At 34.9% G+C, this 23,728-nt stretch overlaps 2 protein-coding genes and 1 long non-coding RNA gene across 3 annotated transcripts; all 3 read right to left on the bottom strand.

Annotated features, from left to right (window-relative positions):
* Positions 1-6,333: 6,333 nt before the first annotated feature.
* LOC130047700 (uncharacterized) lies at positions 6,334-12,465 on the bottom strand. Its single transcript, XR_008796521.1, has 8 exons — positions 10,750-12,465; positions 10,389-10,529; positions 9,889-9,920; positions 9,481-9,584; positions 8,841-9,126; positions 8,236-8,369; positions 7,536-7,595; positions 6,334-7,005 (listed from the first exon to the last, which is right to left on the bottom strand). It is a non-coding gene; the product is annotated as an uncharacterized LOC130047700 (long non-coding RNA).
* A 6,095-nt stretch (positions 12,466-18,560) lies between these two features.
* On the bottom strand, positions 18,561-21,010 carry LOC130047584 (uncharacterized). The gene is made up of 3 exons (XM_056142909.1): positions 20,974-21,010; positions 19,561-19,670; positions 18,561-19,202 (listed from the first exon to the last, which is right to left on the bottom strand). The coding sequence occupies exons 1-3, from the start codon at positions 21,008-21,010 to the stop codon at positions 19,038-19,040; spliced, it is 312 nt and encodes a 103-aa protein (XP_055998884.1). The 3' UTR covers positions 18,561-19,037.
* A 102-nt stretch (positions 21,011-21,112) lies between these two features.
* On the bottom strand, positions 21,113-22,640 carry LOC130047583 (uncharacterized). Its single transcript, XM_056142908.1, has 4 exons — positions 22,509-22,640; positions 21,655-21,801; positions 21,164-21,249; positions 21,113-21,122 (listed from the first exon to the last, which is right to left on the bottom strand). The coding sequence occupies exons 1-4, from the start codon at positions 22,575-22,577 to the stop codon at positions 21,113-21,115; spliced, it is 312 nt and encodes a 103-aa protein (XP_055998883.1). The 5' UTR covers positions 22,578-22,640.
* Positions 22,641-23,728: the final 1,088 nt, after the last annotated feature.

The following is a 23,728-nucleotide window of genomic DNA, read 5'->3' as shown; positions in this document are numbered from 1 at the left end:
ATCCACTCCGAGATGTATTATCCAACAATAGCCTTGTTAACAAAATATGCGAGCCCACGAGAGTCTCGAACACCACGCAAACACTCATTGACCCTATTTTAGTTACAAACACTTTAAATGTCGTCGAGTCTGGTACTCTCGAAGTAGAACCTTCAATTAGTGATCACAAAGCCACATACATTTCAGTCTCGTTAAAATATAACTTAAAGCGTGCTTACAAACGCAAAGTTTGGGTATACAAAAATGCTAATATTGATAAATTAAATACATTGATACAAGAATATGATTGGAAAATAATTATCAATGACGCGCATACAATAGAACTAGCAACAAAAAAAATTTCGGAATTTTTTTTATCTTTTGTGAAGGAATGTATTCCTGAAAAGACAGATACAATTCGACCGAATGATAAACCGTGGTTCGATTCTTTATTAAGAAAAACAATACGGACTAGAGACCGATTACGTAATAAAGCTTTCAAGTCAAAAAAGGAAGAACATTGGGAAGATTACAGGAAAGTTCGAAATAAAGTTAATAACATGAAAAAGCACGCTATTTTGAATTACTATGATAACATTGAAACACATTTGAATGACTACTCAAAAAATAACAACAAATTATACTGGAAACTTATTAAAAGGGTGTTCCAGGTTAAAGCCGGCAACGAAATTCCGCCCATCCAATATATTTCCGATGACGGTATCAATATGGTAGCTTTTTCAGATAGAGAAAAGGCAGAAGTATTAAATAAATATTTTTCCTCAATATCAAATATTGACGACACAAACCACATTTTGCCCAATTCAAATAACTTAGGCAATGGCAGCCTTACTGATATTTTTATTGAAGAACAAGAGGTCATAGATATTCCAATATTCCTGTCAACAAGGCTATTGGGCCCGATTGTATAAGTCATAGGATGCTAAAGTCAACAACACATGTCATTTCTAAACCACTATGTATGCTTTTCAATAAATCTCTGCGCGAAAAATCTTTTCCTACCTTCTGGAAAGCGTCACATGTTCTACCTCTTTTCAAAAAAGATGATCCCTCTTTGCCTAGTAATTATAGACCCGTGTCCCTTTTAAGCTGTGTTAGCAAAGTTATGGAAAGAATAATTTTTAAACATGTATATAATTTTTTTCATAAAAACAACTTATTCTACAAATACCAGCTGGTTTTTTACCAGGTCATTCTACAGTTTTTTAACTATTAGAAACTTATCACAGCATTGCAAAAAGCATAGACGATAGTAAATCTTGTTGCATGGTTTTCTGTGATCTATCTAAAGCTTTTGATAGAGTTTGGCACAAAGGTCTTCTTTTTAAATTACAAACCTATGGGATCAAAGGTAATATTCTTGAATGGTTTTCTGATTATCTTTCTTGTCGCAGCCAAAAAATTATGTATAAAGACCATTTGTCTTCAAGTGCAAGTGTAAATGCAGGGGTACCCCAAGGCTCTGTTCTTGGACCACTATTGTTTTTAATTTATGTTAATGATGTTGCTGAAAATATGCTGTCTTTTTGTAGATTATTTGCTGATGATAACTCCATTCAATATGCATCTAAGAACGTACATGAAATTGAATTCACGTTGAATCATGATCTTCGTGTTCTAGATGAATCAGGTCTAAACAATGGTTGTTAAAATTTAACCCCTCTAAAACAAAAGCTGTATTTTTTACATTGAATAAGAATATTGATCCTCCTAAATTATTTTTTCAAAATTGTCAGTTGGAATATGTGCCAGTGCACAATAATTTAGGGTTGTTCATTTCACGTGATTTGGGTTGGTCATATTATATAAATACAATAACAAGTAAGGCTTACAAAAATTTAGGACTTCTTAAAAAGCTAAAATTTACTTTAGGAAGAAACACTCTATTAAAAATGTACACTACTTTTATTAGACCAGCTTTAGAATATTCCTCAGTGGTTTGGGATGGTTGTAATGCATACGATAGTGATTTGTTAGAAAAAGTCCAACTGTGTGCAGCGCGAATAATTACTGGCCTTCCTATATTAGCATCTAGAGATTCTTTGTATTTAAAAACTGGCTTAGAGCCTCTGTCTTTTAGACGAACGACCGCTAAATTAGTTACCATGTTCAGAGTTCATAATAATGATGTTCCTGAGTATCTACAAGAAACGATCCCAAGAAAAATAAATAATACATCCAAGTACAATCTCCGTTATGGAGACAATTATAAAATGCCAAAATGCCGACTTGAACTTTATAAGAAATCATTTGTACCTGATGCTTTATCAAAATGGAATTCACTTGATATAGAATCAAGACAAGCTACTTCAGTTAAGCAATTTCGTAAGAGTGTTAGCTCCAAAAATATCAACAATCCCAAACCACCGGCATATTTTTCCTATGGTACTCGTTTTCTGAATATAATTCATGCCAAACTTAGACACACATGTATTTTGAATTACGATCTATATAGACGTAATATTGTTGATTCTCCGTTATGTTCTTGTGGTATGAAAGAAGACGCTTATCATTTCTTCTTTATTTGCAGTAAATATTCAAATGCTAGATATAAATTAATGGATAGCTTGCTGAGGTTAAATGATCTAATTATTATCGATGTGTCATGTCCACCTTCTACTTTGGGGTAATAATACTTTATCTTCTGAATTAAACAAGTGTATTTTTTCTTATGTTCAGTCGTTTATTCATGAAACCAAAAGATTCAATTGATGTTCAATTTAAATGTTTTGTACATTAATTTTCTACAATAATATATTGTTATATTTTTAAGGAGAAGAACTCGTAAGTTATTTGAACTTGTTTCTGATCCTTTTGTATATTATGTATGTACAATAAAATATGTTCAAAACAATACCGTCACTTTGCATGTACATACATGAGAGAGAGAGAGAGAGAGAGAGAGAGAGAGAGAGAGAGAGAGAGAGAGAGAGAGAGAGAGAGAGAGAGAGAGAGGAGAGAGAGAGAGATGTATAATGTCATTCAACAGGAGGAAAGAACATTGATCACTAAGTGTTAGCTTACAAGCATTCATGAATTTCAACTATTTAAAACTAGTTCTAATTGTAATGGGGACCGTTACATATGTTCCCCAAACCTCCCTCAAATAAAATGTGATGTCCTTGTGAATCTATAGCAAAAAATCATTTTATTTTAGCCTTTAATTACATGTAGTATGTTTAATATGGTCATTTCAGTACCAAGAAATGAAAGAAAGCGTTGCACGTGCATACACGCGCACGCGTGTAGGATTCCGAATTTTTGTTGATGTCGTTCAACAGGCATTTGTATCATATACCCACAGTATGAATTTCATAACGTTTCCACCAAATATAAGGAAGTTATAGCGATTTTAAAATCGTCCAATCAGAATTCAGCACACGTGCATGCACGTGCTGAGCAGTAATTCTAACCACAGCAATTTGTAAGGAGTACCAAGACACATCTAAAACCCTAATATCAATAGAATTTGATGAAAAACTAAAACGTTATCGTCATTTAAAAATCGAACATTTGAAAAACGTCCCACGCGCATGCGCGTGGGCATTTTTTGTTATACCAATATATAGATACACATATTGTCTACGTATGCTGTGAATATCAGCTCATTCGCTTCATAAATAAGATAGTTACAAACGTTTTAGTACTATCCAATCAAAATGAAGCGCACGTGCATGCGCGTGCAAATTGGTAATTTTGACCATGCAAATCAGTTAAGGGTCTCAATATCTACCTATGATATGAATATCAAGCTATTTCAATGAACAACGAAAAAGTTAGACTGATTCCAAAGTTAGTGTACAAATTTTGTAATGCATGTGCACGCGCATGCGTGCGCGTGCAGAGAAAATTACTATCATTTTTCATATCTACAAATGATATACTACCATCCTAGTTAGGTTTCATATCGATCCCCTTAATATTCTGATTTTCCAATTTTTGTACCAAAATTGCAGTGCACGTGCGCGCGCGTGCATGCATGTGCAGACAAAATGACTATCACCATGCACATCTACAAACGCTATACTATCATCCTGGAAAGTTTCATATCAATCCCTTTTGTAGTTTCTGAGAACACTACCGGACAAAAAAGTACCGGAGAAAAAGAATAATAACGAGCTATAACTGTGTTGGGATGCCAACACAAATGTCTCCGAACACCTCCCCATGTCAGAAATGCCTTTTGATGCCAGATATGCACTCAGGATCCTCAAAAAACCCTAGAAACTAAATTTGGTTGAAATCCGACGGACTTGATTTTTGGCCGCCATTTTCTTCAATGGCGGCCATTTTGAAACATTTGAAAATTGATTGGAAGGAAATACTGATGCTAGAAATGAATTGTGGACCCTCAATTGACTCCAGAAGCCAAATGTTGTAGAGATTTTAACACTTTCAAATTTTTCGGTATATGGCGGCCATTTTGAAAATGGCGGCTCAAAAAATAATTTTGATGGTGGAAATGGACTTGGGGTCACTGAATTACCCTAGAAATAGAATTTGGATGAAATCCGACAACCTTGAGTCTTTGACGTTTTTTGGCCGCCATCTTGAAACGGCGGCCATTTTGAAAAGTTGAATGCACCCCTCCTAGTGACCCTTTATCAGCTCACAAAGTTTGAAGTGGATCTGTCGAAGCACTTTCACAAAATCGGTCGGACAAATTTCTCACTAAAGAAGAGGAATAATAAGAATAAGAAGAAAATAATAATAATACGAAACGGAGCAAAAACAATATGTCTCCGACACTTTGTGTTCGGAGACATAATAATAACTAGAGCAAAGCTCGTTGCAAAGCAACGAGTGGGTCTTCCTTCATAGCTGTGTGATTGATTTTATGTTGTTTTTGTCTCCTTTGAGAATTTTTTAATCATGTGGAGACATCACCATATACTGGTGATTGGCTTCAAATTTAGACCTTTACTTGGTAATTAGGGGCATTTAACTGTGAATGATGGCCAACATTGGCCACAACAGTGGGCCTTGGATTTTCAGGCTTTATCTGAATGGTTGATTCACTTCAAAGTATCGAGCTCTTGGCGATGGAACGGTTTCTATAATTTTTTGCTATTGACCTAATCAATTTTCAAATATATATAGATTCACAAGTTCTCCTCTTGAAAAAGAGCATTTCCCTGCAGATGAAATGAAAAATAAGAATGTCCTTCTATTAAGGATGTTTTAAGAAAAGTGTAATAAAACTTGTTCATGTGCTCCTGGAGAGAAAGTTGAAAATAACAACGTCTGTAAAACGTGATATACATTAACTGAACAGACTTTGATCACAAACCCATTTGAGCTTCTGGCTCAGATGAGCTAAACATCACTTGGTTTTTCTTATTAAAGTTACAAATTAAAATAATACAAAATAAAGTGCACCGCCACGGCACACGATACGCCCATCACATATTGTTAACAGTATAGATTGTACCCATTAAAACATTTTTTTTATATCAACTTAATTAAATGTCGCAGTGACCTTAAAGTAGGATGCGACACACCTTCTACCTAAGATGCATTAGTTGACCAATTTTGGTGATTCTAGGTCCAATAGTTTTCAAGTTATGAGCTGGACAAGTTTTTGCCATATATGGCCATATCTTCTTAATGAATAGTCACAGTGACCTGGTTTTAATGTGCGACACACCTTCTACCCAAGATGTATCTACAGACAAAGTTTGATGATTTTAGGCCTTGTAGTATTTAAGTTACGGGTCGGACACGAAAAAGCTAACAGACGGACGGACAGGCGGATATCTTCTTAATGAAAAGTCACAGTGACCTGGTTTTAATGTGCGACACACCTTCTACCCAAGATGTATCTACAGACAAAGTTTGATGATTCTAGGCCTTGTAGTATTTAAGTTACGGGTCGGACACGAAAAAGCTAACAGACGGACGGACAGACGGATATCTTCTTAATGAAAAGTCACAGTGACCTGGTTTTAATGTGCGACACACCTTCTACCCAAGATGTATCTACAGACAAAGTTTGATGATTCTAGGCCTTGTAGTATTTAAGTTACGGGTCGGACACGAAAAAGCTAGCAGACGGACGGACATCTTCTTAATGAAAAGCCACAGTGACCTGGTTTTAATGTGCGACACACCTTCTACCCAAGATGTATCTACAGACAAAGTTTGATGATTCTAGGCCTTGTAGTATTTAAGTTATGGGTCGGACACGAAAAAGCTAACAGACGGACGGACAGACAGACGGACGGACATGAACGCCATACCATGATACGTCCCGTCTTAAGACGGGCGTTTAAAAATCACAATGTAATAATCTTTCTGTGAGCTTTAAAAATTTCAGATAATTATAACAGGAAATGAAGAATTCTCTATGTTTATTTTTTGATCTGTTGGGAATCAAAACTGTACATAATTAAAAAAAAACAACAGGATTCAGCTGTAAAAGCTTTGCTGTATTTTAAATGTGATTCAACATCACATTGAAATAACACATGAAAGATGTACATTATAGTAGTACATGTTCTATACACTGAGTCAACAAACAAGCAACCATGTATACACAATTGTATACATTAAAACAGCTCTAATACTGTAAACGTATTACATTTGGTTGTGTATTCTTTTTAGCGCCTTTGGCGGAAAGCAACTTCCCGCTCATTCAAATACAATGCTAAATGTCTTACACTCTACACATAAATAAAAAAACAAAAAGGAATTCGCTAAATCAAATTCACGCTAACTTGTTCAAAAATCAATTTCCGCCAAATATCGTACACGCTGAATATAATACATTTACAGTAAATATATGCATACATTTAAATTTCACTTGTTACATGTTCTAGTTGTATAGGCCTAATATGTAAATTATATTAGATAGAGGGTTTTTGTCCATCGGTGTCTCTTAATTTCTGTATTCTGCTGATATTTTTAAGCATCACCAATTTTCTATTCATATGCTCTTTTGGCAAATCATCGTTATGCTGGGAATCAATCTACACAATCACTTAACCTGGAGACATACTGTCGCACCTAAAACAAATATGAAAATTCTTGATTTTAATAGATAAATAAATTATAAACCATGTGTTCAGAGCCATTCACTATTTTTTTTTATGTAAAAGTACATGTATTTCACTTAGATATTTAGTACAAGCTGTTAAAAACAGTAATGAAATTCAAGTAATGCTTTGGGGTATATGTAGAATTTTTTCATCATTTCAAAAAATGAATGCACATAACTAGCACAGTATAATATTTACTTTTAACATGTTTAAAGAACTGACTAATTATGAATCCTGACAACAATTTTGTTAAACTAATCAAAATGGATTTTGCTTTCCGACACGACTGTCAAGGGAAAGTTTGTTTAACATGTTTAAGGAAATAATTTCACTATATGTTACTATATAGCTTTAATTAAATTAATTAAGTAACTAGACTCTCAGTAGATAATTAATGAAAGAGAAAATAAAAATTAATGATTGGGCAAAAATTTGAGATCAGAAAAAAGACGCCTTATGCGACATTTAAGAGAGAAAATTGACAGTAAACACACCTACCTCAAAATACATGTGGGTTTCACATGTTGACAAACATCCAGAAAGTTGCATCATGCGCACCTGAAAAAAGAATTCCCTTTAATTCAGTGGGACAATTCCAATAAAGTTATAGTATTCCTAGTAAATGAGCCCAAAATTAATACAGTAGGCCTAAAATAGGATGCCGAAAAAAGAAAAAAAGAACAGAAATGCTCTCTATATATAGAACTACAATTGACTAAGTTCATTTTGATTGGCTATTTCCTTGCGTAAGACCTTTAAGATGACTAAAAGTTAATGAAATTAAATGAAATTTGCAGAAAAATGTCTATTAGTTATTTATCTCTCATATACTAGTGCATCAAAATCTATTTTTGACCCTAAGGGATGAAAAATAGGAGATAACTCTTCCAAACAGATTGCAGAATTTTAGGCTAAAATTTCTGGTCAAATTGATCTCCAGTATATCATTTTCAAAACAGAAAAAAATCTTAGTGAATTATTTAGGAAAAAATTTGGAATGATATGCAAGCTGAGATGTTGGAGTTTGTGTCCATCTGCATAAAAGTTTTTTCAACTCTAATTAACAAGCCCTAATTAACTAAGAAACAGGAAGTTTACTGACTTATAAGGAAGTAATTAGCAAAAAATTGTCAATCTTAATTCTAAACAAAGTCAGGGACTGGAAAAAATGGTGCTAAGAAAGACTTCAATGACGTACCATGGAGCTTTGATAACAGTGATCACTGATAAATGGCTGGTGATTAAGATAAGTGGTTCTTTAGCAGTAGGGAGTGATGAGGCTTTTCCATCAGTCATCAAAGAATGGAGTTTCTCTTAGAAGACCAGGCAGCTCTAAAATAAATAAACAAGATAAAAATTTACAATACATAAACATGCACACCACAACACAATAGCATATTCTTAGAAAAGGTCTGCAAGTGTACAGTTAAATAATAATCATGCCAAAGAAGGGACCAAAGTGGTTGCATCAACATCAATTCAAAAAAGGAAGTATTCCTCACAACAAGGGTCAGCATAGTACAGGGACCACCAGCCCAGTCCAATCTCTAGTACCCATAAGAAGGCTAAGTAAAGAAGAGTTTCAGGATGTTGTATGGCCACAGAAGAATGGAATGTTTGCAGTTACCGATGCTGAGAGCCGAAGCAGTGAAATGAAGATTTTGCGACCCAGACCAAGTGAAGTCCAGCCTGTAGACTCCAACATGGACGCTGTGTCAGATGACCCAAACTCAAAACCATACAAAGTACTTCACCAAGAGAAGACTGCTAAATTGTGGAATAATGCATTTAAAGAACACTCACAGAAGTTTCCAGACTGTAATGGTTCACTGGACTGGAACCAGCATGGGGAGGAAAAACGAGGCTTGGCATGGATCCTTTCCATCCGATGTAAGAAGTGCCACTATACAAGTCGCCGTGAAAAGCTGTATGAAGAGGTGGGGAGATCCAGAAGGGGACGCAGAGCTGCACAGCTAAATGTGGCTATGGCTGTCGGTCACATGGGTACCAGCCTTACTACAGAGGGTATGCGTGGTATGCTTCTTGGCGCAAATATTGAACCAGCATCAGCTACCAACATGCAGCAGACCTGCAACAAAGTGGGAAAAATTATCACAGATGTGAATAAAACCAGCATGAAGAAAATAAGGCAGGCAGGGTGATGACCGTCCACTAGACATTTCCCATTATACCAGTGATGGGGATAGTGCCGCTGCATCCGGGGCATCTGAAAAACAAGAACATGTCATCGAAAACCTTAAAGACTTGCGTCATTTCTTTGACTCTCAAAGAAAACAGACAGCTAAGGCACTGTTCAGCAGTCACATGTTTCCCGGAAGATCCAAAGTCATAAAAGAATACATGCAGAGATTTGCCTTAGATCTGAAGCTTCGAAGTAGGACAGAGTACGAGAATTGCTACAAACACTACTCCGGAGACTTACCTTTGATGAAGCGGGCTATGTCTACTGCTGTCCGTTCTATCATAAGCTGCTACCAAGGACAGTGCGGGAAATCCTGTCAACTTCATTCCTTTTCCTGTCGCGGACTGAAAAGCAAGAAGTGAAAATCTTCAGTGTTGCCTAGTGACTTTGAATTAAACATGACAGAAGTAGACAAATGTTTATTAAAAGACTGTATAAATTTGACTTTAGGACCAAATAATCTTGATAAAATTAAATATCATACTTCTACAAAAAAATCTGAATCTGTGATTAGGGCATATTAAAAATCAAATCCAAAATGTATTACAAGTAGTAGAAATTTTGAAAGTAGAATACATAAAGTTGTGCACTCACTGAATGGGGGTCATGGAAAATCAACATTGGAACTTTGTGAATCTGTAGGGGTACCTGTTGTAAAAGGAAGTAGAGTGGTCCATCATCTAAAACAACAACAAAATAGGCAAAATTACTTTAAAATGAAACAAAAACTTTTAAAATATAAATATCAACGAAAATACTACAGATTTAAGAGATATCAGCTCTAAGATAAAAAATCAAAAGACACTTACAATAAATCACTAACAGATCCAAAATTAAAAAGGAAGTTGTAAGTGTGAAAAAAAGGGCGGGGGCATTGATGATGTGTATCATTTGTGTATGTAATTTAAATGTATGAAATTTGTATTTAATACATATTCTGTAAATTGTGTTGCATGTAATAAATGTTATGTTTTATCATGCACTGTTTCTATTCAACTGCGTCTATGAGGATATGTATAAATGATGTATAATCGTATTGTAAAATGTGACATTTTCTTATACGAGGAAGTTTGTACAAGTTAATTTGTTCTATCTTTTATTATTCATTTTAATAAAGTTATTTAAAATAATTATCATGTATTTCTTACCTGTCTGATGAACACAACAAAGGTTACAGAGGTGATTGGTAGAAATACGGGTATACGGGTGTCAAAACTCTCTGTTGATGACATGACAGCATCCTGCATTGTTTATCCACCATTATTGATCTTTAACAGGGGAGGCTACTCCTGAAATCAGAGAAATTGCAGTCAAAATGAACGTTACCTGTTACTCTTAAGGTCTCACACAAGGAAATAATTTCACTATATGTTACTATATAGCTTTAATTAAATTAAGATAATTAATGAAAGAGAAAATAAAGATTAATTCTTGGGCAAAAATTTGAGATCAGAAAAAAGACGCCTTATGCGGCATTTAAGAGAGAAAATTGACAGTAAACACACCTACCTCAAAATACACGTGGGTTTCACATGTTGACAAACAGACTACACACCATCCAGAAGTTGCATCATGCGCACCTGAAAAAAGAGTTCCCTTTAATTCAGTGGGACAATTCCAATAAAGTTATAACATTCCTAGTAAATGAGCCCAAAATTAATACTGTAGGCCTAAAATAGGATGCCAAAAAAGAAAAAAAGGAAAAGAAATTGTCTCTATATATATATGTAACAGGAAAGGAGAAAATGTATGGCTGGACCGGGAATCGAACCCGGGACCCCTGCATCACTAGTCAGGTGCTCTACCGACTGAGCTACCCAGGCCGATATCCACGGCCAGAACCATTACATTCCTCCCTCCTTAAATTGTCTTCGCCCTCGAAGATGCAACCCAAGTTCTTATTTGTCCCTGGGAGGACTTTCACCTCCAAGTCCAGGGGTGGTCAACGGCACCAAATCTGTAACAGGAAATGAGAAAATGTATGGCAGGACCGGAAATCGAACCCGGGACCCCTGCATCACTAGTCAGGTGCTCTACTGACTGAGCTATCCAGGCCGATATCCACGGCCCAAACCATTACATATAGAACTACAATTGACTAAATCATTTTGATTGGCTATTTCCTTGTGTAAGACCTTTAAGTGTATATTAATTGTAAACTTTGGCAGCATGAAGTGTGCATTTATGACTGAGAGAATAATTTAACTCTAGAGGCTAGCTTATAAATCATCAAAGATAAAATATTTCAATATTTATGACATTTGAGAAAGGTAATAATGGCTTAGAAAACTTTTTTTTGGGGCAATTATGGTCACCTTTTTTTAAACATTAAACTTTATGTGTAATGAAGTTCTTTTGGATTTTGTGTAGGCAATAGAGAAAATGATAAATCGTAGAATAAATAAAAAGAAAATTTATTTTGCAATAAGATAAGAAATATAGAGATGTTTGAAAAACAAAGAAATCACACTTTCACATTCACACACCCATACTCTCTCACCGAGAAAGAAAATATAAATTGGTATAATAAACCTGGCAATATTGACAATCAATATAACGTATAACTGTCAAGACAATCCAATAGTTAATACAACAAATATGTCATTCCAGGCTGAAAATATAACTGGTAATAAATGTATTACATAATGGTTCAAATAGTAGCTAATTCCGCTAACTACAGAAAAGGTTAAGCAGTAGTAAATTACGTTTTGTACAAATTTCTCAAATTCCTTTTTGATAAAATGTTTAATTTACTGAAACTCAATATGAAAGTTTGGCTACTCAGCACAATTAAATTTAACGCCACGTCACACTTGGCACAACCAGGCTTCCATACAGCGCGAATAGCCCCTCCGCTTCCAGTCCCGGACTCACAGGTCTCTCACTGAACAACGATACTGGGTATAACGCTGACTACACTAATGGCAACACTAGGCCCACAAAATAATTGCCAAGTCCACCACGTGGAACACCCATGTACAGTGCGGTCTCACGTGTTTTGATTCCCACGCCGAGCACCTACTGAAACGCTTAGAGTACTGCCTGATATGGCCCAGATAGCTTCTTAAATCCCCTCTGCACTGAAATAGCAATAACTTAACCTAAAACCTATACACAAAGTGACTTGGTTAACAACAAAATTTTAAAACACAATACACGAGAAAATTAACCCGAAACCTCGCAAATATTTCACACAAAAATAGCTTACCGGCTGGAGAAAACCTATGCCCTCACAGTAAAATGTTTATCTCTCTGGCTACCCATTACCCAGACTAACTTCTGGAATTTGCCAAGAAAAGACCCCTGCTGGACAGCATGAAAACGTGGCCGCACGCTTGACAAACAGCCGCTACTCTGACTGACCAAACCGGTATGCTAAAAATAGCCTTATCAACCAACACTCACACTACGGAAACACCTTACAAGCATAAACAACTATTTACAGACAACACCACAAAAACTAACTAAAATGAAAATTAACTTCATCACATTATGACTCAACACTATACCAAGGTTAAAAAAATTTCTCTTGACAAACATATTTATCCATATGATATAATTTTGTAAACAAATGTTTGCAACTCATGTATTCATTCCAGAATATGCTTGTTTAAGTTTTGGGGTGCTCTAATCCAACATACAGGGTTCGAAATTAACTCATGTCCGTAAGTCCGAGACTAGTAGAAAACATGTCGGACTAGTGAACTCTCTATAGCACTAGTCCGTACGGACTAGTGAAAATCCGGAAATCAATTTTGAATTGGTAAAGATTTTAGCAAGATTTGTCTGAGTCTCTTAGATGTTTGAACTTATGGTTGATTACCTGCATGGTCAGGTGTTTGCCTGACTATGACAGTCTGATCTTCCAAACACATGGAGTGCGTTTGAGACCGCCGTTCTTCGAACGTGCACACATTGTCAAATTCCTGCCGATTCCGAACGCCGAGTACACATCACGAGAACATGTTCTAGGTGCAAGAATTGCAAGTAGTGTGGTCTGAGAACATGTACGTTTGTGCGCACTTGTTCTCGTCATTCGCGACTCTAACACAGTAGTTCATAACACTATAGCTCATGACTTGGTCAATCGAGTGAATTTTATTGACTTTCTTGATAAAATTTCGAACTCCTGTGACTCTAAGGTCTGAACACCAAAACAACAGGAACGTCGATCTCGAACGCACTTATGGACGTTTATCAAAGGATTAACTCGGAGGTTAATATTGTATGCTTTTGAAGATCTTGAATACGAAATAAAATATGGTGGTCTCTTTTTCTTCTGTAGGTGTCAGAAATCGAATTGTTTGCAACTGTGATGTGTTTAGTTTGATTAAAATGAAGATCATTTTTTGATATACTGGACGGACTAGTGAAATGCTTTGCGGACTAGTGAACATCAATAGTGACTAGTCCGTACGGACTAGTGCTTGAAAAAGTTAATTTCGAACCCTGAACATACCTCTAACTCTAACCCCTGCTTTTATATTGTGACATGTGCGGGGTTAGAGTCAGAGGTATCACAGATTTGGAGTGCTCAGAATATGTATTATGGGCACTTATGAATAAAATTGGGGGAGGGGGGGGGGGGTAATACTACATGAACTTGGTTGCCCCTGAAAATTTTTTTGGAAAGTTTGTGCATGGGGCATTTCCGTTTTGGGACAAAGCGACTTAGTAACCATTCAACATAAACAATATTTATAGTATTCTAGCCTGTGTATTGTTGAACTTTTGCATATTTTGTTTAAAGAATGACAGACAAAAGATTAATAAGGATTTGTAACAAATTCTTTTATCTTCATTCAAAAGTGGTAAAGTGGTTAGACAGTATCTTTCAAGAGTCATGAAATAAGGGACTCCTTACATAGTCCGAGATAACATACATACATACATGATGTTTAACATTTCATCGTGTTGTGGTAGTTTGGGTTTTACTTTTACTTCTGGATTTCGATCACGATGTAAATTATTCACCCGTTGTATTTGACCACGCCCACTTTATCTTTTAGCCAATCACTTTAATGACAGTTTCTACTTTCTGTTGTCTAATTTGCTATATAAAGCCATGCAGCTTATTATTCGTCGAAGCGAGACAGCTGGCCTTGCTAGCTACTCTTCTCCTTCCATTATTCCTGTTTTGGAATTACGTTTTTTACGTCTACTTTGCCCCTTTTTACTTACTAAATTATTATATTACCTTTGGGTTGGGAGATTTCTTGATAGTTTCTAGGCTAAGTTCTAGGCTTTAGGAGTGTGTATTTGTCACATTCATACTGGTAATAAATTCGTAAAGTGTTATTTATCTTATTTTCATTTCTATTTGAATCTATTTCAAGTTTAAAATCATAGTGTAGTTGGGTCGTTTCGGAGTCGCCACTATCAAAATAAATTAAAAACAAACACAACGCGAAGTACAGACTATACGAACGCCAGACCTGCTACAGTGTAAAAACATTGCATTTTGTTAATTATCTAAATAAATTGCACATTAAATATCAAAATCGGGAAAAAGCCTGGAAAACGTCAGATATTTCGGACTACTCCTTATAATGCGAATGAATTTTGTCATTGAGTGAATGAAGACCGAGCATATAAACAAGGTCTCATGTCACGCAAAAAAGATCTCCCCTTTCAGTGAACCTAGGACAGCAGAGAATAAATCTAAATTTGCACTCTCCTAATAGCATTGGTGGAGTCCATGAATGAAAATTTCACGAGGGAATTTTAATAAACAAATACAACTCTCCCACTAAAAACAAACTTTTTAAAAAATAGTAAAATTACAAGTATTTATAATGTAAAAGCTAAATCATGGGGAATTTGAGAATGTCATTAGAAAGCTTATGAACACAGTATCGACATTAAATAAAAATCAGTGTGCGTGTACGCAAAATACTGACATTTTAATACCACCCTCTCTGTCTGTGTGGATTTTAGATAAGTAAAACGTTCTAACCTTTTTAGCAACGTCCAATTCCATCACACATTAAAGTGTCACCATTAACTTTTCCTTACTAGTTACAATATCACTGGGGGCAGTTTATAAATATATCTACACTGTATCTTTATGTGTTTATCAATCCATTGCAAATATGACCGTCAGAATTTTCTCGTAGTCGAAACATGGTAAACGATTCAGACAACAATATATCCTTCGTTAGTATTGACTAATGCTCCAAATGCGTAATCGAGGGCAGTTCATGTGCTCGTAGCTGTACAATGAATATACATGTCTACATACGGTGATAAAATGTACACATCACAATTTGATTTCGCCATTCTCTGGCCTTCCCACAATGCCTCTCGTGAATGTTTACATCCAGGAGGCCCCGTAAAGACTTGCTCTGCACTGATAACATACATACATACATGATGTTTAACAGTTCATCGTGTAAAAACATTGCAGTTTGTTAATTATTTAAATAAATTAAAAAAGAGAAGTCGAATCAAAACAATGTATCTAAATCAACTATCTAAGCACTACACAAGTATGAGGCCCCGAAACAGCTTGGCGGGCTTGTACAGACAACTTGTTCCTGTACGATTCTCACACATTTCTTTTATGAAATAGAAATAAATATAGCACAAAGCTTGTTTCTTATCATACCAAATGACAAGATTTAATATCCTAAAGATTATTTCATTCAAACTTTTTCAATATATGTCAACATTTTTAAGTATTAAAAAAACACGTTTATGAGCTGCTGACCCCTAAATATAGGGGCCAGCCCCTTTTTCTTGATTTCATTCGAAAGCTCTTGTAATTACACACAACTTTTGTTCTATATGTCTTACCAAATTAATACCAGCTTAAAAGATATTACACAAAAAGCAACAAAATTCTATGGGAAAAAAATTCTCAAAATTTGCCATCACATAGCTTCTGAAGTTAAAAAGTTTAGCCAATAATTTTAACTTCCTGCACAACTACAATACCTTACCTACATTTTCTCCAATTTTCTTGCTGATATCATTTGTAGTTCCTGAGATTTCTGCTGGACAAAAGACACCCCCCCCCGAAATTCAATTAAAGGGCAATAACTCGTAAACGGAGGTACATATCAAAAATTTGAAGAAAAAAAAAAACTTTTTTAGGTCTTAATGCAATGTATCTACACTGAAAGTTTCATAATAATCAGATAAAGGGTTTCCGAGAAATCGCCTGAACAAAAAAAGCGGGGGAAAAAAAAAATAATAAGAAACAGAGTAAAAACAATATGTTCCCAAACTTTGTTTGGGGAACATAATAATAATAATAAGAAACAGAGTAAAAACAATATGTTCCCAAACTTTGTTTGGGGAACATAATAATAATAATAAGAAACAGAGTAAAAACAATATGTTCCCAAACTTTGTTTGGGGAACATAAAAATGTATTTACAATGTAGTGGAAACTTACAAGAGTGACATCGGTGTTCATATTTGAATTCAATTAGATTTTTTTTTTTAAATTAAATGTTTGGGTTTGGACATAAAAAATTCAATTGTAAAGTACTAAAAGTCTCTCAATTAGTTGCATGAAACTCCAAGTTTAATAATTCCTTCTTGATATTGTGATATACCGGCACGTAGCATTGTTTTTTAAAGTAGGGGAAGGGTCAGCCGGGGTTCACTTCGCACTTACATTAAAAATTTTGAGAAGCAATAAAGTACTTCTGTCCAAATCTCATTATCTTACAAATCGTAGGAGGAGGGGGTGGGTGGGTGTGGGGGGCAAAGATTAGTTCACTACACGTATTCTTCAATTCAGCACTTCTCGTGGGGATCCGGATTGGAATAGGTGCTCAGTAGCCCTTGGTTGTCATAATGGGGCAGTCCTTCGGATGACACCGCAAAATCCGAGGTCTCGTGTCACTGCAGGTGTGGCAAGCGCCGAACATAGGCCTAAATTTTGCAGCCCTTCACCAACAATGGTGACGCCTCCATATTCAGTGACATATTCTCGAGAGGGACGTTAAACAATATGATTGCGCCCATGACAAAAGGGCCCTTATGACAATTTTACCCATTTTCACATTTTAACAGATTCTGATAGATAATAGGTAGATGATTCAAAATATGTAATTTTATAGCCCTCCTTCACTTCTAAGACGTATTTTTCTGCGTTTGAAGCACTTAATAATAAATTTCACCACTTTCATATGATACTCACGACTTTAAGGAAAATTAGCACTGCATGAAAATTTGCATTTAATTCAAAATTATATTCCAGTTATTACCCAATTAAATGTCAAATTTAAACGTATAATACAGATTTAATACAACATTATACTTGATATTTAATTGGAATTTCCTTAGGGATAACATTTTTTGTAAACTCCAAAATTTAATGAAAATTATACTTCAATTTTATGTCAATTATATATCACATAAACAATCGTTTTATACTTCAAGTTTACGATTTTATGTGAAATTTCACGTATAATCCACTCATTTTATTTCAGTTTTTCATGACGATTAATCTGGTTATACTCCAAGTTTACGATTTTATGTGGAATTTCACGTATAATCCACTCATTTTATTTCAGTTTTTCATGACAATTAATCTGGTTATACTCCAAGTTTACGATTTTATGTGAAATTTCACATATAATCCACTCATTTTATTTCAGTTTTTCATGACAATTAATCTGGTTATACTCCAAGTTTACGATTTTATGTGAAATTTCACATATAATCCACTCATTTTATTTCAGTTTTTCATGACGATTAATCTGGTTATACTCCAAGTTTACGATTTTATGTGAAATTTCACGTATAATCCACTCATTTTATTTCAGTTTTTCATGACAATTAATCTGGTTATACTCCAAGTTTACGATTTTATGTGAAATTTCACGTATAATCCACTCATTTTATTTCAGTTTTTCATGACAATTAATCTGGTTATACTCCAAGTTTACGATTTTATGTAAAATTTCACGTATAATCCACTCATTTTATTTCAGTTTTCCATGACGATTAATCTGGTTATACTCCAAGTTTACGATTTTATGTGAAATTTCACGTATAATCCACTCATTTTATTTCAGTTTTTCATGATAATTAATCTGGTTATACTCCCAAGTTTACAATTTTATGTGGAATTTTACGTATAATCCACTCATTTTATTTCATTTATACGAGGTGCTAAGGTAGCATTACATGTAATTTGACGTGAAGATCCAAATCTAGTCCATAGCATGCAATAGCAATACATCTCAACCGAAATACACGGGGTTTCACATTCATTTGTATATAAACCTAAAAATTGCTTTACAATTCAATGTACCTTCAGTTGGAAAACAACACAACAAATCTTAAAACACAATTGATATTTATGGTAGCCATATGACATGTAGCGTTTTTATTTACAAAGTAACACATCCACACATATAAACAGTCATACACACACACACATATATAAACATGTATATCCAAATTGTTTTTTTTTTTTAAATCAGTGTCCGGTATAAAATATTAAAAGAAATAAAATAAACAGTACACAAAGTTAAAATTTTAACGCAAGCGCTTTCATTTCATAATCTTCAGGCGTTATATTTTAAAATAGTTTTGAAAAATTTCAAATTTTCAATGAAGAAATAAAAAGTTTTACAAAACCTTTTGACACTAAAATGGCAGCTATTATTGCTTCAATGAGCAAACACCCATTCATGCCCCGGTTCAATTTGGGCCGGTTTCTGCCTTGCTGAGGGAATGTCACCTTTAATTCGCTTCATCATTTGTCTGCGCGAACGCTTAGACATAGACCTGTCATATTTGCAATCAAGATCATCCAATATTTTCACATATTCCTCTTATCTCCAACGAAGAGGTTTGGTTTTTAAAAAACTTTCATCGTCGGTGTTGTGCTCATCCTCTGATGACATATATGACAGCACCAGAGCATCACCGACACGTCTCTTCTTTGCCTCATCCCACCCAGTTTTTTTTTCCACCATGGACTTTCTCCACTGCAATTTCTGCAAACATAATTAGGAATATCTAAACAACATAATCAGGAATATCTGAACAACATAATCAGGATTATATATAAACAACATTGCCTTTTCATTTCTTAAGGTAGCTCACTACACTAAAGCTTATACTCTTTATGACACTACGTTGAAATAATTGTTTTGAAAATCATATTTTTATCCAAATTTGCATATTTTCTGCCTTTTTGGTATATATACTTATTATATATCACCATATCTTTTATGATTAAATCAATTCGTACTGATTTAAGAAAACATTTCTGGGTGTAATGAGCCACCTTAAACATGCATATCATTAAAGATTCTTGAAAATTCACAAGACTACTACTATGTAAATTCGTACCCTCTTCCTCCTGCTGTAGTGGAGCATTTTGGTTTTGTGCTGCTCCACTTTGCCTGTTTTTTCTTTATGTTCTCTCTGTGCCATTGATTCGAAATATCTGGCAATTACAGCTACAAGAATAGAACATACACATTTATGTGTCTATATATCTATCTTAAAGGATTTATATACCAAAAACATTCTTGCTCCAATGGTGTCAGATCTATCAAGAGAATGTGAGGTCAATATAAAGCACAAGAAGGATCAATGACACAATATTGATTGAGTTTTGGTCATTCTTGTACTTTATATTGCACACACATTACTCAACATATTGCTCATTCAGAGTTTTAAATTTCTTTTTTCTTTCTTTTAAAGTTGCAGTTGTTCTTGTTTACTTTTTAACAATCATCCTTCAGACTGAAAAAGTGAAGATAACAAATGGTGATCCATCTCATAATAAGTCATTAAATTGTTTTAATTAAAAACAGGTCATGTACGTACAGAGCATCCCAGTTGATTTAAGTTAGGAAGGCAGTATGCTAATGCATTCAGTAAATTAAATATAACTTACTTTGTAATAATCCTTCCTGGACTTCAGGATAGAGCCCTTTTACAAACTGCTTTATAGACTTCAGAAGATGCTCTAAAATTGGAAAAACTAGATGAATATTGCAATGTCTCAAAGGTATAATTTCAAGCTTATTAAACAAAGTTTTTGAAATAAAAAAAATTCACTGGTCAAGTGGACCGCTGAGTTGATGGAATTTTCAGGTCTTAACAAACATTTACCAGTCAGTATGTGTTTGTTACTTGAATGAAAAACAACAAACGAAATGAAACTTCAAAACACATTAATGTGTAAAGAGAATTCCGAACGCAAAATGTGAAATTCAGATTCCTCCCGCGCACCCCCCCCCCCCTAAGATACGTAAGCGCATTTCCAACTTTTTATTTTATTGAAAAATCGATAACATTGGCAACCTCTGAATGGATGCGCGCTGGCCTGAGAACCATAAATACAATTTTATTTGGTCTTACATGTAAAATAGTACAAGTTTTCTCAATAATCTTATATTTAAAGTCCTTCCTCGTGTGACGTCATAGACTTTTCCAACATCTACATCAAATTGAACTCCTTGCATGATAGAAATATATTGTTTATAGAAATTTTATATTTTCCATAAAATTAATTATCTACAATAGAAAATGTTGTAAAGGGCAATAACTCCTATGCTGATATTTTGCCTACTGCATATCTATATTTATATGACCCCCCCCCCCCCCGATATCCACAATCAATTGATACATATTTATAAAGGCTAAGCAGCAGTGTTTTGAAATGGTTAACATTAAAAAATTGTCATTTTATCAAGTTTTATTTTCATTATTCTGTTTAAAGAAAATGTGCCATTTTCCGATGTTGACATGTACCTCCATTTCTGTCTTTAAAAGATGACAACAAACGCATTTTCTTTTGGTTATTTATCAAACTAAACTATATCTTAGTGGAATTTAATAGCTTTTTCATTTCAAACCATTATATGCTCATAAGTCACAAGAGGGTGGAGCTCTACAAGTACCTGAATTGGAAAATTAATCAAATTGAATTAAAATTACATACTTTAGTTTATTGTCTTCAAGCTTAGTTTGCCATCTGACAGCACCATCCTCGTCCACAAGCTGTTTGTATGCATCATGAACAGCTGTCTACATAATAAAGAATATTATATTATACAGTGAGGAATAGTTTGGTGTTTCTGAATCATGAGACAAAACAACAAATTGTTTAGCATATTGAAGATGCTGACAAATCAGTCAATAATGAGGATATAAATTGCTTCCTGGTAGATTACTAGCACAGTAATCTGAGGATTTTGAGTTGAATTTCCAAGTTGAGATTTCACCTTTCTGCACCATTTGACCTAATTCTGTGATATCATTCAAGTCCTACCAAAACTCAGTTTTCAAGGGGGTAATAAGGAAATAATGCATGGGAAAAGAACAACTTTGAAGTAGTTGATAATGAATTTACCCTTTTCTGATGGCTAAATTATCATGGAATTACAAAAATTCATAATTAACACAGTTATTGTATGAATTCATAATACATACTCTAATTTTTGGAGGAACATAAAGTTTCTGTTGTTCCTCTCTCCTAGTTCCTGTTTTATTGACTGCAAGTTCTTCCCTCATCGATTTTAAGTCATCTTGAAGTTTGTCCATTTTCTTATCCAGTTTGATTAAATACTGCATAATAGCCTATAATAATAATAAAAAAGAATTCAAAGAATATGCACATTATTGTACGGATAGAATTTCCTCATTCACTATATAAAACCTTTCTATGGACTTTGTCCTTGAAATATTTGTAAACAAACAAGGTTCAGTCTCATTTTGTACTAGGCATTGCAATTGGTGTACTTTTATTCTGAAAACAAAGTCTGTTAAGTCATCCTGAACAAAAAGTCTAAAGGACAGTTCATTTACCAGATGAAGGTAATTACAGTTCACTATTAATATGCAACAGAATGGGAGAAATGCAACAGACCAGGCCGGTATTTAAACCTAGACCCTCTGTATCTCTAGTCAGATGCTCTACCAATTGGGGTATCTAGCCATCAGCAATCGAACCCCGGTCTGACCACCTCACATAATAACATATATTGTTATGATTCCAGTTAAATAAAATGTTGGTTCCCCTTGTATTACATGCATGTTATTATTTATCAAAATCTTGTTCAAAAGGATGTTTGTAATTAAGAAGTGACAGAGGGAGCAAATCAACCTTCTGATTTCATTTACCTAGAGTATCACTTACTCTCATTGACTGAGAGTTCTGCGCTAATCAAATGTTTCCTAAAATTCCTAACAATTAAATGAATTGTATAATATTAACAGAATATTTAGTTTTTCACAATCTGGATGGGGAAAAAGTGGATTATTTTCTAATTCATATTTCAACATACCTCTTCACCTGGGGAGAGTTTTGATTTTTGTCCAGTCTGGTATGATGTATCCATCTCAAAGGACGACATTCTTGGAAGCTGGAGGATATAATTAAATATGAATCACTTAGTATGCAATGCATATTAAAAATCCTGAATTTTGCAAATCCAGGCTAAGGAGGGGGGATACATCTCCCTCCAATAGAAACCTAGCAACATAAAGGCAAAAGTATTTAAGGTAGCTCCAAAAAGTTAATATTTTCTATAATTTATCAATAAATTATCTATTTCTAAAAAAAAGTGTTGTCAGGGCCAATAACTCCTGTGTTAATATCTATTGACTTCCCTGATCCACAATGTATTTATATCAATTTAATGAAGATTATTTGAATTCAATGTCAAATAATCCAGCTTAATTGACCGAAGTTCTTTTGCTTATATTACTTTTGTGTTATCACCTTGGTGGTTTTACCGTGGTACGACGTATTCGTATAACGCACACCAAGTACGACTTAACCAAACGGACCAATACTTGCCTCTTCCGTTTCCGTCTACAAGCAGACAAGTCACGAATTTTCGCTAGACGAAGTGTAATCTATATTATCGACTACTTCTCAATCCTTATTTGCCATCATCATGCCACCCGTGCGAACCAGGGTGACAAGACTTTCAGAGGCGGAAAGAAACCGTCAATTCGTGTCCCCAGCCCGGGGACGTGGGAGAAGACGTAGGCCAAACAGCGTGGCCACCGACTCCTCGAGGCCCATACCTACGGCATCCGCTGTTGTAAATGCAGCGGGGGGAACCACACAATCAGAGACTGACGACACTCATGCCATTCAGGACTTGCAGGCTAATCCGTCAGGTGAGTTTGACGTAAACCATCAATGTCTTATTCCCCCCATTGACATTTTCCCGCCGGCTGTCGACTTGGCGGGACCCAATTTCTCAGTCGCGGAGTATCAACCCTCGGTAATCAATAGCTATTTCGATCCTGTCAGCTTTCATGTCCCGGAAAAACTCAAAAATCAAATTTGGGAGGGAAAATTTATCGACATTTCCTTACTGCTTAGGTCAACGCGGGAACTGGACGGCCATCTTGAAACTCAGGGCCAAATCGAAATCCGAAATGGTGTCATGTGCCTCGTCAAGCCTAAACATAATTCCTTTCTGTCAATTGAAAAATGGTCATCGGCTTTCATTATTTTCACCAGTATCATGCTAGAAAAATACAGAACCAG

Source organism: Ostrea edulis, chromosome 7 (genome assembly GCF_947568905.1).
Source record: "Ostrea edulis chromosome 7, xbOstEdul1.1, whole genome shotgun sequence".
Lineage (NCBI taxonomy): Eukaryota > Metazoa > Mollusca > Bivalvia > Ostreida > Ostreidae > Ostrea > Ostrea edulis.
This window is presented reverse-complemented; position numbering and strand designations above follow the sequence as displayed.